This window comes from Haemaphysalis longicornis, unplaced genomic scaffold (assembly GCF_048455015.1).
Source record: "Haemaphysalis longicornis isolate Haplotype H1 unplaced genomic scaffold, Haemaphysalis longicornis Haplotype H1 scaffold_3, whole genome shotgun sequence".
NCBI classification, from domain to species: Eukaryota; Metazoa; Arthropoda; class Arachnida; order Ixodida; family Ixodidae; genus Haemaphysalis; species Haemaphysalis longicornis.
In genome coordinates, this window is record NW_027526335.1 from 186,339,965 (window position 1) to 186,357,342 (window position 17,378).

General features: G+C 46.7%; 1 protein-coding gene across 8 annotated transcripts in view; it reads right to left on the bottom strand.

Moving 5' to 3' along the window:
- Nucleotides 1-17,378, bottom strand: part of Hipk (Homeodomain interacting protein kinase) — a 72,013-nt gene that overhangs the window by 43,804 nt on the left and 10,831 nt on the right. For 5 of the 8 annotated variants that reach the window (XM_077704923.1, XM_077704921.1, XM_077704917.1 and 2 more), the window contains exons 2-4: nucleotides 6,656-6,741; nucleotides 4,848-5,178; nucleotides 1,100-2,005 (exon numbers count right to left, since the gene is read on the bottom strand). In XM_077704923.1, the coding sequence (XP_077561049.1) occupies nucleotides 1,100-2,005; nucleotides 4,848-5,178; nucleotides 6,656-6,729 (1,311 nt within the window). In that variant the 5' untranslated portion in view covers nucleotides 6,730-6,741. The remainder of the gene's footprint in view (nucleotides 1-1,099; nucleotides 2,006-4,847; nucleotides 5,179-6,655; nucleotides 6,742-17,378) is intronic. The other 3 variants (XM_077704920.1, XM_077704922.1, XM_077704924.1) reach the window with 2 other exon arrangements.

The window sequence follows — 17,378 nt, forward strand, 5'->3', positions numbered from 1 at the left end:
AAAATCATGTTTGCGTGTTCAGTCTTGAAGCCAAGTCATCCTATCTTAGTTGCGAGCGCGCCGTGCTGTTCAATGCAAGCGCGCGCGTCTTGCCTGCCAAGGTCAGTAGCTGCCATGCCGGTCAGAGGATAAGATAACGGCACTGCTCCTGCCACAAGCGAGAGGGGGGCATGTTTTGTGCCTGCATTTCTTCACCCCCCTCCGTAACGCGTTCTTTGCGTGCAGTGAAAAAACATAACCATTGGTATATTTGTTATCCGAATAAACATGAAGTTATTGCGTGTCACTCCTTTTTCTAAACATTGTATTATGCTGCCAATGATGCGGAAACATACGGGGCTATTTTTCTGGCTTTTCCGTGGTATGTTGGGGCAGATTTCGCCTCAACGAAATTTTTTGCACGTCCCGTCAATTTCGTTGTAGCGGGATTCGACTGTACGTTGATTTTTTTTTTTTTTTCCCCCGGCCTCTGCACTGTTGGCTTGGCCTAGAAAATTTTGACAAAGACTGTACCTTAGCCCTTTGGCCCCCTCGGCATTCCACGACATCACGACATCCCACTCCAACAAACACAAGTGCAGTGTTTGGCCAAAACCTGTCCAAGTTTTGGTTTGGGTGCGGTTGTATGCCATGCCCTCGCTAGGCAAGCCACCTCAATACTTCCCCAGCCTCTACATCAGTGGTTCTCAAATAAGGGCCCACGAGGCCTCCTGCAAAATGTTCCACCCCGCCATTCTTTCCTGCATTTTGTCAGAACTTGCCGGCAATGAGAAAAGGTGGCTTCACCATGTGACATGCAAGTTTAGTTTCTCCGCGTAGCACATACATTTTAAAATCTTCTTTTTGCACAACACGCCATTTAACATTATGACACTCACTGTCATACAATTCCGGCACAAAAGGCAGGGATTCGTAAGGTTGTGGGCCTTGCAAGTTGCAAGTGCAAATTGTTTGACATTCATTTCATCTCGGAGTCCCCCATCACTTTTGCAAGCCCAAAAGGGGTCCCCAGCAGGCACGCTCATGGCTGACAACCACTGCTCTACATCATGAAGTTTTAGCATCTCGTATACTCCCAAGCAGCTTTATAACAACTCGCCTGTGCCATATCGTCGAGGCAGTTGAAGATGTACTTGCGGGCCTCCTTGGAGCGCACGCCAGTCTCGGCCTCATGCTCCTCGGGGCTCTTGAGCCTCCAGAAGGGGTAGTTGGAGTCGGTCTCGCGGTGGAAGAAGCGTGTTGTTTTGGCGGCCGCGTTGAGCAGGTGCTCGGCGGGCAGCCCCTGCGTCTGGCTGATGTAGCGGATTTGGTCGTACTCGGACGAGCCCGGGTACAGGGGCCAGCCCAGAAACAGCTCGGCCACCACGCAGCCCAGCGACCACATGTCGATGGCCTCGCAGAAGGGCAGGCCCAGGATGATCTCGGGCGCCCGGTAGTAGCGCGACTGCAGGTACGTCGAGCACACCGCCTTGGAGACGTGCGAGGCCGACCCGAAGTCGATGACCTTGACCCGGAAGGGCTGCCGCTGGGGGTCCACCAGCATGATGTTCTCGGGCTTGAGGTCGGCGTGGATCAGGCCCAGCTGCTTGAGCTTGAGCAGCGCCGTCAGCACCTGGCCCAGCACGGGCCGGATGCACTTGAGGGGCAGCGGCGAGAACTTGTTCTGCTTGAGGAAGTCGTAGAGGTTCTGCTCGAGCATCTCGAAGACGAGGCACGTGTGCGACTTGTGCGAGAAGCACTCGAAGGCGCGCACAAAGTTGAAGTCGTCGGCAGGCTCCTGGGCGAGCCGGTGCAGGATGCTGACCTCGATCTGGCCCTGGCGCGCGTACGAGGGGTGGTTCTTGAGGATCTTGATGGCGACGATCTCGTTGGTGCCCTTCTTCCAGCACTTGACCACCTGGCCGAAGGTGCCGCGGCCCAGGAACTCCAGCACCTCATACTGGTGCTGCGCCGAGTACAGCACCTCATGCTGCACCAGCTGGTAGTCTCCCTCGGAGGTGCTCGCCTGCGATGCAGAGTGAAGTGGTCACGCACCGTCAATCAAGACCACTGGGCCCGGGCAAGCCCTTCCCGTTCCAAAACAACCGTTGAGAAAGCTCTGCTGACTACAACTTAACGTAGGAGGAGTTCTTACTCACATTTTTCTTACTCACATTATTTCTTACTCACATTTTCACCCAGTCAATAAACTTGAATACCTTACTCAAAAGATTACAAAATTGGCAAGGTGGTACCATTATTAAAGTCCGGCGATGCCCACAACCCATTAAATTGCAGTCCAATTTCATTAACTAGCATCTCATGTAAGCTTTTCGAACACAATCTATTCCCATTTAATTTAAAAAATAATTTTTTTTTCTTCATGCCAACACAGCTTTAGAAAATCCTTTTCATTGAGACCCAGTTTCTTTCTTTCACACAGGACCTTTTCTGTGCTCTGGATAATGGATCTTTCGTTGACTGCATTTTCTTCGACTTGCCCAAAGCATTCGATCTTGTCTCTCATCAGTTAGCTTGCCTGAAACTTCGAAAGTTAAATCTGGACTCTCATATTGTAGCTTGGATCAGAATTTTTTGTCTAATCAAACATACTTTGTAAGTGCTAATGATTTTGACTCTTCTTTCTGTTCAGTCATGTCAGGTGTGCAGGGGTGAGACAGCTGAATCAGATTTGGGAGCAGTTTTTGGAGCAGCGAAATCTTGATTTTGTAGCAGAAGAACCTTGAAATGGAGCAGAAGAACGACATTTATTATGTCACCTTAGGAGCCTAAAAAATCAAATTTTTGGCAACTCACGGGGGAAAAGTGCACTTTTTAATCGGTTTTTAACGTACATAACACTAAAACAACCTCTCAATAAAGTTTTTTTTTCTACCATAGTATCACAAGGTACCAACTGCACTACCTTTTTACGCACCATTTTTAAATTCTTAGGCCCTATGCATAGATAGCGTGGACTCCCGTTGAAAATATCGAATTGAAAAACTAAGCAAACCAAAGGCATTTTTATTATCATGTCAATGCCGAAATTATTAATTTTGTAATCCCAGACTTGGCTTTATGCACAAGTGTAGAGCCACGGCAAAAGTTGCGCAAAGCGAGGTGACAGTCGTCGCACCCCACCAGCCCTCCCATTTCAATCCCCAAGGTGCACATTCACTACGAATGTAATTTGAGGAACGTTGGTATGTTTAGCCGCCTCCCTCTTGGCATTAAATTTCACTTCAGATAAATGAACCATTCTTAATAATAGCCTGTCCCGCTATCGGACACGGCTTGAACATTTTGCGGCGATGTAGCCTACGCCGCAGCTTCTGCAGCGTCAATCGTCCCATGTCCACCACTCGCAAGCTCGCTGTGAAAGGCAGCAATAACTCAGCGTTTTATAACACTGCAATGAGTCCGAAATTTCACTTCAAGCACGCGCTGGCCTCACACTCAAAGCCGAAATTTGTTTTTGATGAACTCCCGTCTTTCGAGTCCCGCAACGTGCCCGCAACAGATCAAACGACTGAATGTAAACCCAGCTACCCCCATAACTAAAACCAAGGTAGAAATAGGCGAAGAGCACTCTGCCTGAACCACAAGCAACTGCTTCGCCCGGCGGTCACGTCTTCACATTTTCACCACACCAAGATGGCGGCGTCCAGTAACGTCGTTCCAGAGATACCGTGCTCCCAAAATTGCTGTTTTTTCATCAACTTGCACAAGTAGTTTGACGCCTCAGAACACATAAGTATTTTTTCTAGAGGACTTTGCAATAGTTTTCGATAGGAAAACTGTAAAAGTGCACAGAATATAACATATGCAACCCGACATTGTGACTTTCGAAAAAACTATCTCGGGGACTATTTTATGCCGGTTTTTTATTGAATAATCAATCAGATGAACCTTTACAAACACCATAACCTTGGGGGGTGCTGGCAAATAATGCCGTCAGTAAGCATTTTCCCCCACTGAAACTGACGGGAGCGTTAAAATCCTTGGCTCTCAGACTGTTTTGGAGCAGTTTGGCGCAATTTTGGCAATTTTCAAGCTTTTGGAGCAGCCTGGCACAGGAAAACAAATTTGTATCACATCTGCGCAATATGCGCAGCTGTCTCACCCCTGGGTGTGCCTCAAGGATCCGTACTCGACTTCCTTCTTTTTATCATTTATATCAATGATCTTCCCAGGTCAATTACCTCTCCAATCAGATTGTTTGCGGATGATTGTGTACTGTACCGAACAATTTCTTCAAATTCTGACTCATCGCTGCACCAGTGTGATCTACTAAACAAAGTTTCTAAATGGTATAATCATTGAAAAATGCATCTAAATGTTAGTAAATGTAAAACAATGAGAATTCCGTAATGCTTGTGTTTTTTACCACGATTCGTTATTATGGACGACTCAACTTGCAGAAGATTTTTCTGGGGAACTGAGGCGCCCGTAATAACGAGACATGACTGTACTACAATGCAGCGCCCCCTTCAGGCGCTGAGCAGCGCGACGCACATCAGCCACATTCACCTCGAAACACCAGATGCGAGTATGTAAGTCACCCTCAGAGCGGTCAAATCAAGTGGCCAGAGCCTTGGAAGTCCTCCACGCCACGGTTTCCTCAGTTCAGTGAGACACACATACAAACAGGTAGTAGCAGTCGTGGAAAAGGAAAGGAAGTGCACGGGGGAGATTACTGAGGTCAACAGGGAGCTACCTCACCTGGATGCAACCCACTGTGGGAGAGGGGTAGTGAAAGGATAGAGCAGAGTTTTGCAGTCTTAAAGGGACAGAGAAAGGAGAGGAAAAGGTCGAGTTGGGTGAGCACACCAAGAGGACAAGAAGTGCTCCCTGCGCAGCGATACCTTGGACGTGTTGGGCGCCACGGTGGAGGCCTTGTTGTGGTGCTGGCGGCCGGAGCTGCTGCCACCGGCCCCGCCAGCCCAGGCGTGGGAAGAGGAGGAAGAAGAAGAGGGTTGGCGACGGCTAGGGCCCGGGGCCGGCCCAGGCGCATGGTCCGGTGGAGCCCGCCGCTTGAGCCCCGCTCGCTTCAGCTCCCCGCCATGCTGGCCACTCCCCTCGTCCTCCCACTGCTGCTGAGGCGGCTGCTGGTGGTGGTGGCCAGATGAGGACGACGACACGTCGCTCACCTGGTTCGCCGAGCGATGCTGCTCGGGATCAGACAGCCGCTGGCTACTGCACCGGAAATGGGGGGGGGGGGGGGGGGGAAGGGGGGAAGACATTGTTGCTGGCACCCCCTCTCTATGTGCCGGAACAGAGAGAATGAACTCGCCTGGATTGAATGGGGAGCTGCCACACTGTCCACACACACACACTGTTCTCACTCACTCACTCACTCACTCACTCACACTCACACTCACACACACACACACACACACACACACACACACACACACACACACACACACACACACACACACCAGAGCGCACTGAGCACACCCTCAACATGGTTCGATGAATGTTACGTCACTCTGGCCTGCCTCAAACTAGTCCCGCCAGCGCTCCCAAGGATACAACTACCCGAGAGCACCGAGGTGACCAAACCTGCCAGAATCAGTTGTGCAGCCTTTGCGTCATGACTCCAGCTTAGCCTCCCTACCCCTCCTTTTCCTTATGTGTGCCGGTGTTTCAGATAACTTCAACAGACTTTACAGATTAAGTATTCTTTCCACTGAGTGAATGTTACGACGCTCACTCCAGCCTTCCTCTGAGCTCGTTCTGCAATGAATAAGTAAGTTCTGTCCTCATCAAAAATGCTGTATTTCCAGATTCACAGCGCCACACAACTGTGCAGACAGAGGGTATGGGATTGAGTGGATTTTATTTACCACTTTCCCGGAGGCAAGCATTAGGCATAATTTAAAAGAACAGGCTAGGACCCCAAGAGAAGGCAAGCGTGGCAGGGGGCAGCAGAAAGTTCGGTGCACGGGCAGATGAGACCAAGAAGTTTGCGGGGATAAATTGGCCGCAGTTAGCACGAAATCAAGATGATTGGAGATGTGTGGGAGAGGCCTTTGCCCTGCAGTGGGCGTAGACAGGCTGCTGCTGCTGCTGATAATGATGAACAGGCTAGGGGGGCTGCATTTAGGCCATCGCATTCTGCCAACATGTGTGGGTCCCGGCTTCCTCTTCTGGTCATCCGCAGTGTGTTGTTCCTCCCCTCTCTCTGTGTGGTACGCGAACAAGCACGCAGGAAAGTGGCCCCCTGATTGGATTGGCCTCCCACTCGCATACTCTTCTCCCACACACAGAAAATGAAAACTCTGTTCCGAAGGAAAGTTCAGATGCACGAGCTGGATATGGGACGAACCTGTCTGCTGAAATCATTGGCACCAGTCACTGTACGTCGCCCAGAAAAGACGAAAGAGTCAACAGTTCACTCGCAACTTAAGCAGAACACTGCCTCATCTGAAGTAACAGTCGTACGTGCCCGTAGATCACCTGCACCCCTTCGGCGGCAAACCTTTTCCTGTCACTGATGCACTGAGTACCCAAAACCCAGGAGGGAGTTTGTAGTGCACTGCAGGGCCAATATGGCTTGCCACAATGCCGGACCACAAAGCACACTAAACAGCGCGCAATCCAGTTTGCCCTTTCATAAAGGCGAGCCAACAAAGGAGGGGAGGAAGATAAACACAGAGGAAGGGCTCACCAGCTGGCGTCCTCCAGCCGGGGCCTCTTCTTGAAGCTATGGTCGGTATAGGCGTCTGATGGGCGGTCCAGCATCCCACTCTAACCCTGCACGCGCACAACAGGAGGGGAGCAGGGTCAATCCCTTGCGGAATACCGAGAACACGAAACAAGGAGGAGCACAAGGAGGGAAGAGTACTGGCACCAGAGCAGAAATGTGTAAACTATTGCGAGTGGAATCTCCCTCCAAAATTTTCACCCATTTCATACCACTTCCAACAAGCACCCAGAAAAGACCTCATGAACCCAAGTGTTTCATCCCAATGGAGAACAGTGTCAGTATGTTCTTTAAGGGGGCAGACTGGTCTTAGAGCTATTTTTTTTATTTTCCAACCAATTTTAATGAAACTGCACTGCATTATAGAGTTTTTTTGTGCTGATTTCAAATCTGCCATTAGATTTTTTGTAAGTTGATTATATTTTGAGTCAATTAATGATTAATTGCCATTATTTTGGGTCACAGTTACAAAATAACCACTCCATACAGAATGGCAATTACCATGTGGCTAGGCAGACAAATGACTAAAGAATACAACATAGGAAGAACTTTTTTGATTCAGCTATTTTTGGTCGTTTTACAACACAGGGAACTTCGCTTCTCTCGCGCTCTGCCAGAAATGGCTCGCGGGTGGTGCCAACTGAACACAATAATAATTTTCCAAAGCCTTCATTTGAAAAATTTGTTTCCAACATAGTATTCTCCACACATTTCGGTATCAGAAGCAACAAGAATTAAAGTTGTACCTGCTCTGGGTGCCAAGATATCTGAGGATGAAATGCTAGCTTTGCATTGCAAGAAAAGTGCAGTTTCACCATCGAATTCTGCGCTTACTGAGCTGTAGAGTGCACTTTAAAATGCTATTATAATATAATAACAACAAAATATGATGCCTTTTGATGAGGAAATTTACAGACTGATAGAAAAATGGCCGTAGAGGCCAAAAATGCCATTTTTGAGAAAACACTTTTTTTTACCGTTTTTCGGCCCCAAAGACCCAACTGCCCCCTTAAGGGAATTCACACGGGGGACGAACCCGTCATGAGGCCCCCCCCATAGGGAGTGCATCATGTGACCACTGCATCACAGCCTTGCTGCTCCAATCAAAGCGGTCGGATAGTGGAAGTTTGTTTGCGAGGTGAAAACTTTCAGCTTTGGCAGCAGAGGCGGTGGGATTTCATGGGCCGTCTGGCAACCAGGAGCAACTAAGGCTGTACGCACTCTTTTGCTGTTACTCTTCAGGCTACTTTTTATAGTTTTTTTTTGTTTTATTTGAATGTTACCGTCATTTGCAACCCCCGGTGCCACATAAAACAACATCGACTCCTTAAAACAAGCACGGCACTTTCTGAGTGGCATAGCAGAAATCGTGAAGGCGGATCAGTGGTCTCTGGCAAAAAAAAGCCAGCTGCGATGAACATTGCTCACACATGCTTGTCAACATACCACAATGTCATCGGAAAAAAATTCGGAGGACATTTCCGTACTATTAAAGAGCTGTGATTTAGTACAAGCATTTGTGGGCACTACTACTAGTACCCACTAGTACTAGGAATTAGTACTACATAGTACTCTGAGGGTAAATGCTCGATGCCACATCCAACGGGAGGATTACGTACCGTTTCACTGCTACAGTTGCAGGACACCAGCTTTATCTTTCATCATCATCATCATCAGCCTATCCACACCCAATGCAGGGCAAAGACCTCTCCCATAGATCTCCAATTATACCGGTCCTGTGCCAACTGCAACCAATTTATCCCCGCAAACTTCTTGACCTCATCTGCCCACCTAACTTTCTGCTGCCCTCTGCCACGCTTGCCTTCTCTAGGGGTACACTCTGTTACCCAACAGTTATCTCGCCTTCGCATTACATGCCCTGCTTAGGTCCATTTCGTCTTCTCAATTTCTACTAATATGTCCTTAACACGCGTTTGTTCCCTGACCCACTCCGCTCTCTTCTTGTACCTTAATGTAACACCAATCATCTTCTGTTCCATTGCCTGTTGAGACGCCCTCAATTTAAGTTGAACCCTTTCAGTGAGCCTCCAAGTTTCTCCAAGTATCTGTGAGTAGACCACTCATTGCTTCTGCACTAAATCTTCTAGCAAACAGCTCACGCAAACGCTGCAACAATGGTCACTGTCTTGACTTAGAATAGTGCAACTTACACATTTAAAGAAAGGGGGTGGCAATAAAGATAAAGCTCAAGGTTCGTTCCCCCGCAGACGAACTTAGTGACCACACAGAATATGACGACAGACAAAGCACATATTCATAAGCCCGCAAACACTACGGAAACCGTTCCTTACACGTACTGCCCCTTTCAAGGAGAGCAACCGCGATTCCGTTTCTCATTCCTATTAACGACACACCCGTACTCATCACAAAAAGAAATCATGGCACCACTCCCCAAGTGGGACAAGTAGTACTGTTAAGTGGGACAACAATGCGCCATTCTGCTCCATGACTGCCTTCCATGCTGCTCATAGTTATTCTCCTCACTGTAGTGAGTAGTAGTTCATGATGATATCACTATGCCATGTGTGCAACCGTATCATCACCACCAAGGGCAAAATAAATTACAGGAATACAACTTCATGGTACCCGCTGCGCCAGTTAACCTGCGCAGAGGCCCAGACAAAGAGAGAAAGGAAAGAAAAAAAAAAAAGTGGAACAACCTTAGCTTTCCTGTGCTGTCGCTGGAGCAAAGGTTACAAGGGCATATTACACCCAGGACTGCTATCCAGCTCTTCAGTGCCTACGGGCAGGCCCGCAAATGCTACAGGCTTGCCCGTAATATTTACAGGCTAGCTACGGGCTCATTTCAAGTGCTACGGTCAGAGTATGCCGCACATCAATTAAGCGGGAGGGAACAGGCACTGTATCTGCCTTAAACTAACAGGTTTGATTGATTGTGGGGTTTCATGAGCCAAAGCTGCACGTGGGCTATTAGGCGCGCCATTGTGGAGGGCTCCGGATTAATTTAAGGCCTTTAAGAACCTTAAGGGCTTTTATTTTCCCTTTCCATCTCCGTCAGAAAAGCAGCCACTGCAGCCAAGATCGAACCCGCACCCCTGGGCTCAGCAGCACACCACCTCGGCCATTGAGCCACCGTGCTGGAGAAACCAACAGGTTTGACTGCAGTGCTTACATGTAAGGCATACTGAGACCCTTACTACCCTCATAGACGCAGTTCGTACGTTTAGAGTCTCTTTTTGCAGACAAAGATGAAGGAGGGGCGAAGCATGCAGTGTGTAAGTGCATTCTTGGCACCTCGGCATTTTTGCCAACAGAGATGAAACCGTTGGGGGGTACAGGTATACAGCTTTGCTATAAAAGTCTCTGCTTTGAAGCACGAAGCTCTCTTGTAAGCTTTCTTATAAGGTGTAAACAAGTGTCCTGGTGTTTTTTTTTCATACATGTTACGAAGCGCTACAGGGCAAAGAATAAATGAGTGTCCCTCCCAGTGCTTTTTATAAAAAGTATGCGTAACGAAGCACTTCAGTACCAGGCATAAACTAGTGTCCCAGTGTATTTTAGCACGCGCTACGTTCTAGCGCGAGGCGTTAATGAGTTTCCCGGTGTTTTCGTACTGTACATGAGACGACAATTACGACGACAGGTGATGCCAACAGCCCCAAATAAAAATGATCCATTCCACTTTTTGAAGGTGGATGACCAGCGAAGCTTTTTAGCGCACAACACAGAGGTCGAATTTAAGCAAAAGGTACAAAGCAATTTTGTTTCTCTTGAGCATTGGCAGTGGCCGCTCTTCAGGAAGATGCACACAGTTATAGCCAGTTACAGCATTCGCGATAAAGTTGGCTTTCCCGCAAGTAAATTCCGCGCACCCAGAACAAAAAATGCACAGAACCGTAGCCTATGTTCGTCCTGCATTCAGACCACATCATCCTGTAAGTTAAGTAGCATTAAAAAATGGCTATGTATCAGCTCCTTTCGTTGCAAATGTCAACTAAAGACGACAGTCGACTGGCACCCCTGCCACGTAAATGCCTCCCTTCTCTTTCCCGCTCACCTCTTATTTCCTAGGCCAGAAAGTGTGCAGGCCCCAAAAAATTCTATGTACGAGCTTACGTCCCGAGCAAGGCGGAAAGGTTTTATGCCAAAAAGCTAGATGAAACACCTTTCTTTCTTACTGTCATAAAATAATTTCGTGACACTTAAAGGTAAAGCTTATTCTTTGAATTCTTTGTGGTCAAAGGGCGTACTTGCAATGTACAGCAAAATGTCCAGCTAATTGCCTTTGCACATGCTTCAGCTGCGAGTTAAACGTGTGTGTGTGTGTATGCATGTGTCAGTGCGTGTATACCCTCCCAATTGCAGGAACTAGGCATGATGTAGAATAAAATCATGCACCCCTCCGTGTAATGATGACGACGGTTGAACGTGAAGCTTACTCATGATCGATCCTCTGGTTAGCCAATCCCACACTGCGACTATGTGCTACTCTGGAGGTACGCACCACTTTTCTAGAATACCCACAGCAGCTTTCGGGTGTGCACTCCGCTGGCCTAACATTTGGGTTTGGTGCGTACAGCGCGAATCGCTACCTGCTGCTTGGCGTTCGCATCGACCATGTCAAAATGGAGCAGTCGGATAGACGACGGCTTCATAATGCTAGAGACCCAGTTTTGATTTTGGCCATGGGAAGCGTTTTAGATGCGACGGCATCTCATTCACTCGCCTTGTCCCTCCATACGGCGTTGTCGTTGTCCGTCCACACCCCTCCCCCATTCTCCTCACCGCGAGAGCTGCGCTCTCTGCCACTCACCCCCTCTCCTCTCCGATAGCGAACACTCTCTTGCGAGGGGCATTGCATTGGATTCGATTGGATTGAATTTGGATTGGATTAAAGTGGATTGTGTTGCGTCATAGCCGCGCCACGTTGCGTCATAGCCGCGGCAGGGGGTTCACGGCACGTTTCACGCGATGGGAGAATCAACCTAACGGAAACAACGAAACCCCCTATGCGTCGCATCTACACAGGGGTTCCCACAAGGGGAAGTGGGAGCAATTTTTTTTTTCCTTTCCCTTCACCCACGACCATTCATCATCATTGTCAGAGAGAGAAACTTCCCTTTCCTGCAGGCGGTACTTGTGTACGACGACATCAAAAAGGACACTAAAGCTTCACTTTAAAATGTCGACAACACTAAAGGTGGACACTAAGACGTCGACATTAAATGAGGAGACTAAAGCTTCCCTTCTTTAGCACTGATCCAAACGTCAGATGTTTACAACGTTTGGGCTGGGTTCTGTGCTTTGTTGCGAAGCTGCCACCGAGTATAAAAGGGCCGTTGCCTCGTCACGCTGTCCACGACAGCTTCCGTCCGCCCCCTCCTTTGTTCTGTATCTCTTTTCATATCGGAAATAAAAAAATTGCTACTACACAACCAAACCAAAACACACGCCATTGTTTGTGTTGTCAAATGCACAAAAGTGCATCACAACAAAGTGCCGTGTTTCCATCGCACAGAGGACCCAAGACAGCAGCTCCAGGCTTGCTTTTTTTTTTTTGGCCGGTTTTAAAAGGTTGCAGCGCATGCTTGCAAGCAGCACTGGACGTAGTTATTTGTTCGTGCCATTGTAATAAACTGCTTCCGTCTATTACAAGAGCTGCGACTAATGACGAATTTAATTTGCCGGTTTGCTGTAACACCTGCTGACAAAGAGTAATCCAATTCAATGGCTCCCATATCTGGAATAGTATACCAAAAAACACCAAGTGTCTAGCTTGAAAAAGACGTTTACTACGTCTGTAAATAACGATCAACTATTTTTTCTCATTGATTAGTCATGATGATGTTGATTACGTTATCTCATATTAAGATATGAGGATACGTGCTGGGTTACGAAATGCTATTGCCTGTTCATTTACTTGCTATTTTTCAAACTGATGTGTTGTTTCTGTAGCTGCAAACATAGCATATTTGGTTTGTATTGGACCCACAATTAGCCAAATGCCTACAGGTACTAGCAGAACATCAATAAACTTAATTGAACAGCAAAATAAATAAATAAATAAATTGGTGCAGCTCCATTTCAGCTCCGTACCTTGATTTGACCTCGTTCCCTAAGGTGTGTATGCTCTCTTTACAAGTGGAAGACACACTGCAAAACATATTCCTTATTTGGTGTTCACTGTCTCAACTGCCCTATGATGCAATTTCTTTCTTTCTCTTTTTCCGCAGGCATCCCTTAAGATCACTTCTCCTCGAGCATCTGCAACTTGCTCCTCCCTGATGCATCGCGAAATAGCAACACAGTGCACTGCCATTTTGAAGCCGAAACATTTAAGTGGTAATTGCCATCCCTACTGGCTCACGCACACACTGGCTGCAATTGAACTGCTTTGAGAACTCCACGAAAGCAAACATTACAGTATTTCATTTGTGAAATCCGGAAGTTCAAAATGGGGCTTTTTGCACCAAAGATCTTACATCTGGACGTGATAGTGAAAAAGTACAACATAATTTTGGCCACCTTGGAGCGCACTGAAGTGCTGAAACGTGGGCATTTTTGTTCTCCGCTATCAGCAGAACAGCAGCAGCGAGTGCAGTGAATCCTCCGTGGCATTCTTTTTTGCATTAGAAAGATAACCGATTTTAAAATTGCTGCCAGCAACTACAAAAGAGCAGGAACTTCGGCGTGTCACTCGAGGTTGGTCAGACAAGAAGAAAATAAAGAAAAGTTACGGTTGCCACGTTACTCATTCAGGATTCTGCTTTTGACAAATGTAAAAAAACAAATTTGGAGCTTGCACTCTGGTCACCACCGCTGCTTTTCATAGCCACATCTCTGGGCTCAGCACAACAACGCTCCAGTCACTCGGCCACTGACGGGTCTGTTCCACTTTCAAAATAAATTTCACCTCGGCCAAATTTATTTTGAACGAACAGTACATACTACCAAACCAACTGAGGTATGATCGGCGGCCCTGTGAAATGCATTGTTAATAAATTAGAAATGTTTAAAATAGCTCCGTCGTAGACGACATTGCACCTGCCGGCGGATCGCGCAAACAGCCATGAAGTAGAAATGACATGCTGGCCAGCCGCTCCTGGCCACTCTCTCGCCGGCTGCCTGGCCACAATGGCCGCCCGCTTCTCAATTTCAGTTTCAAATTGCCGATTTTTTTCTTTTTTCTGGTCGTTTGTGCTGTGCACGTGCGTATTTCAGCTGCGATAGTTTTGCATATCGCTATCTTTTTAGGCAAACATTACGGAAATAAGGTTTTCCAGATACCGAAATTTTAAGTGCAGCTGCCACAGCTGTGAATTCTCTTCCCGTAGTCGTAGTAAAACCAGTATCAGTATGTTATATTCAAAATAAAGCCCAAAAAAGTTTGGCATATCATTATTCTGATTCACAAAAATACAGTAACGTAAACTAATTCAACATCAAATAGGTTTCCGGTAACCAGTACACCAAGCATACGCTATTTTCAGCCCCTTGCAACAGTAATGAGAATGAGGTACCCGCGGAACGTCCAAACTAAACATGCCCCATTGTTTCACACAGTCACAGAGTCATCACAATCATAGTAATCACCATCACCAGCCTGTCTACGCCCACGGCAGAGCAAAGGCCTCTCTTATGTATCTCCGATTATCCCTGTCCTGCGTTAACAGCGACCAATTCATCCTGGCAAACTTCTTGATCTCATCCGCCCATCTCACCTTCTGCCGCCAACTGCCACGCTTGCCTTCTCTAGGGATCCACTCTGTTGCCCTTAATGACAAAAGGCCATCTTGCCTTCACATTACATGCCCTGCCCACACCCACGACTTTTTCTTAAGTTCCACTAATATATCCTTAACACGTGTTTGTTCCCTGACCCACTGCACTCTTCTTGTTCCCATCTTCTGTTCAATTGCTCCGTTTCTTTCCACTGAGCAATGGAACAGAAGTCACAGAGTAGGACGTACCAACCTAGAGGGACTGGTGAATAGTTGACAAAATGTATGTTTAGAATATGGAGCAGGTGGGCTGGTTGGGGCACGTTAAAACGTGATGAAATAGTGCAAGCTAACGGGACGCAGAGCAGGACCTACACTGCGTCCAGTTAATTTGCAGTTTCATCACATTTTGATGAAATGACTAATAATCAATTGGGACAATCTATGGTTTCCATCAATCAAGCAATAATTTAAACCACAAATTCAGGTTGTGGCCAGCACACATGCAAGGTGCAGAAAGGTGGTCTGAAGGAAGTGCCAGCCATGGTGGAGAAGATTCAATGTTTTGTGTTCTTCCTCTCTACTGACAGTGAGTGTGATGAGGATGAGAATGCAGATGAGGCAGCCATTACCACTTGGAAGTGGTGTCTGCTCACTCTCAACACCCCCCTAGTGGTGCAGTAAGTCCTCTCCAGAGCTGTTTCTTATGACCATTTGTGCAGCTTGCAAGCAATTTGTGCAAGCTCACGGGCCATCATGAAGGGCATTGATGTCAACCTTCATGGTTATTATTACAACCAAAATTCGATCGAACAAAACCCGACCTTAAGAATTTCCCGACCTAATGAGCAAAGCCCCGCAAATGCCTATACGGGCTCAATTTTTTATGAACTCCAAGTAATAACATTCCCGATTTAACGAAGTATTTTGAGATACAGACACATTTTAAAAAGGCGCAATTTCACATGTGTGTTTCGCCAGAATGCCACGAAGAATATTACGCCCCGCCAGAAAAAAACGAGGCACTTAGAACATTCCACTCAGCAGAGAAGCGGTACGACGAAAAGCGCTGTGTTCACGCGTTTAGTGGGGCGCGACGACTTCATGGCAAGGACTTTTGGCACGATGCTAAATTATCGGCAGGCGAGCGCAATGATTGCCGCAATTACAATGTCATGGTAGCTGTTTGGATGCACTTCCCTTTAGACATCAAGTTTATAGAACTACTTGTAAAGTGACAACCCCCATTTTATGAAGATTTCGATGTAACGAAATAACTTGCAGTTTCTGGTTACTTCATTAGATCAGGTGTTAATTTTACACAGTTTGCTTCCTTTCCTAACCACAACAACCTGTCGAAAGTATGAACTGCCCTCCCTGCATGCAACATATTTTAACTTCATCCTATAACACCAATGGAACAGGCCCCCAGCAAGTGGAAACCACCGGTGAGTAAGATAAAACAACGCGAGAATTCTTTCAGCAAACCACCAGTTACAAGAGCAAGCACGGGTCCCTAAAGCTGCCGCTCCCTGAATTCCAAGGCCTGACGCGGTTACCGGAGGAAGAAACAAAATAGCATTAATTGACAATGAAGAACACCTTGCAGAAGCCGCACATAATACAACTAACGCAGATGCACTTGTTTTGAATAATCCCGACGAGTGCTTTGGCCCATTTGTGATGAATACTTGTGGTTAAGAAAAGCGCCACTGAAGCTAGTTTTAGGGGCGAACTGTTGACGTTTCGTGTCGTAAAATCGTCTCGCAGTCACGGTACTAAAACACTGGGACAGGCGTTTATGCGTCACACCAGAACGCTTCGTAAAACATACTAAAATAACACTGGGACACTCGTTTACGCCTCCGGCTGGTGCGCTACGTGCTTCAAAAACAAGGCTTTTACAACAAAGCTGTACACCTGCACCCCCCCAGCGATTTCATCTTCGTTGGAAAAAGCACCAAGGCGCCAAGAATACACTTACACCGCATGCTTCGAGGCCCTTCCCAGCTTTCATGTTAGTGAAGGTGGCCCGGGATTTTTTTCAAACCCTTATATGTAGTTGCACTGCGCAAGTCTACTCACGTCATCATTTTGGTTTTGTGCTGAGTGGAAGGCTAGAGCATCAGCGAGTATAAAAGCTCACAGGAAGAAAAAAAAAAAAAACATTAACAACAACACTAGAAGCCATAATCCCAGCTGCCCAGTAAACCACAATGTTGCAATGCTGGTTTTAAAGGCGGCTGCAAACTATCTCAGTTTTCAAAACCAATCTTTTCAGCTGTTAAACAGTTACACCGGCTTTTTTGTTCCTCCTGCTCACGATCTGTCACTCAGTGGGCTTGTAAAACTGTAATCACAGCAGACGGAATGTCGCACACTTTCCTGGTGAAAAAAAAGAAAGTGGTAAAAACAACTTGGAACAAAATTCACACATCCTAGACTCCAACCTGATAAAAGTAAGGTAAGGGGCCATGAAGATAAAATACAAGACTGCTTTATAAAAACCACTTAAAATACAAGTCCGCTTCACGAAAAACGCTGTTAAAATGATAACGATACCTCTTAACGGAAGCTTCAAACAAATAATGAAGATATAGTTTTGTTTGGTCATATGACTTAAATGCTAAAGTGCAATTAACACGATGGCAATTACGTTTTTAGTGACGGCCTATATTACGTCACTTCGGCTCATTTATGCCACTGTAGCGCGAAATTATATTGTCCACTTATGTGCCGTGAAATATCTCTTGCAATTTTTGGTTAAAAAAAAAAGCATCTTTCATGGCTGAAATGTAGCCAAGCGAGTTATCAAAGGCTAATGCTTTTCAAATTGAGCAAAGTTACACTTTGCCTTTCTGGCCCCTTCAAAAAATGTTAGTACCGTTTCTGTGCCCTTTTATTTTATTTTATTCCCTCTTTTCTGTGTCCTTCTGTAAGAATATTACCCTGTAGTCAAATGGCTGCAGTCATAAAGAAGGCCA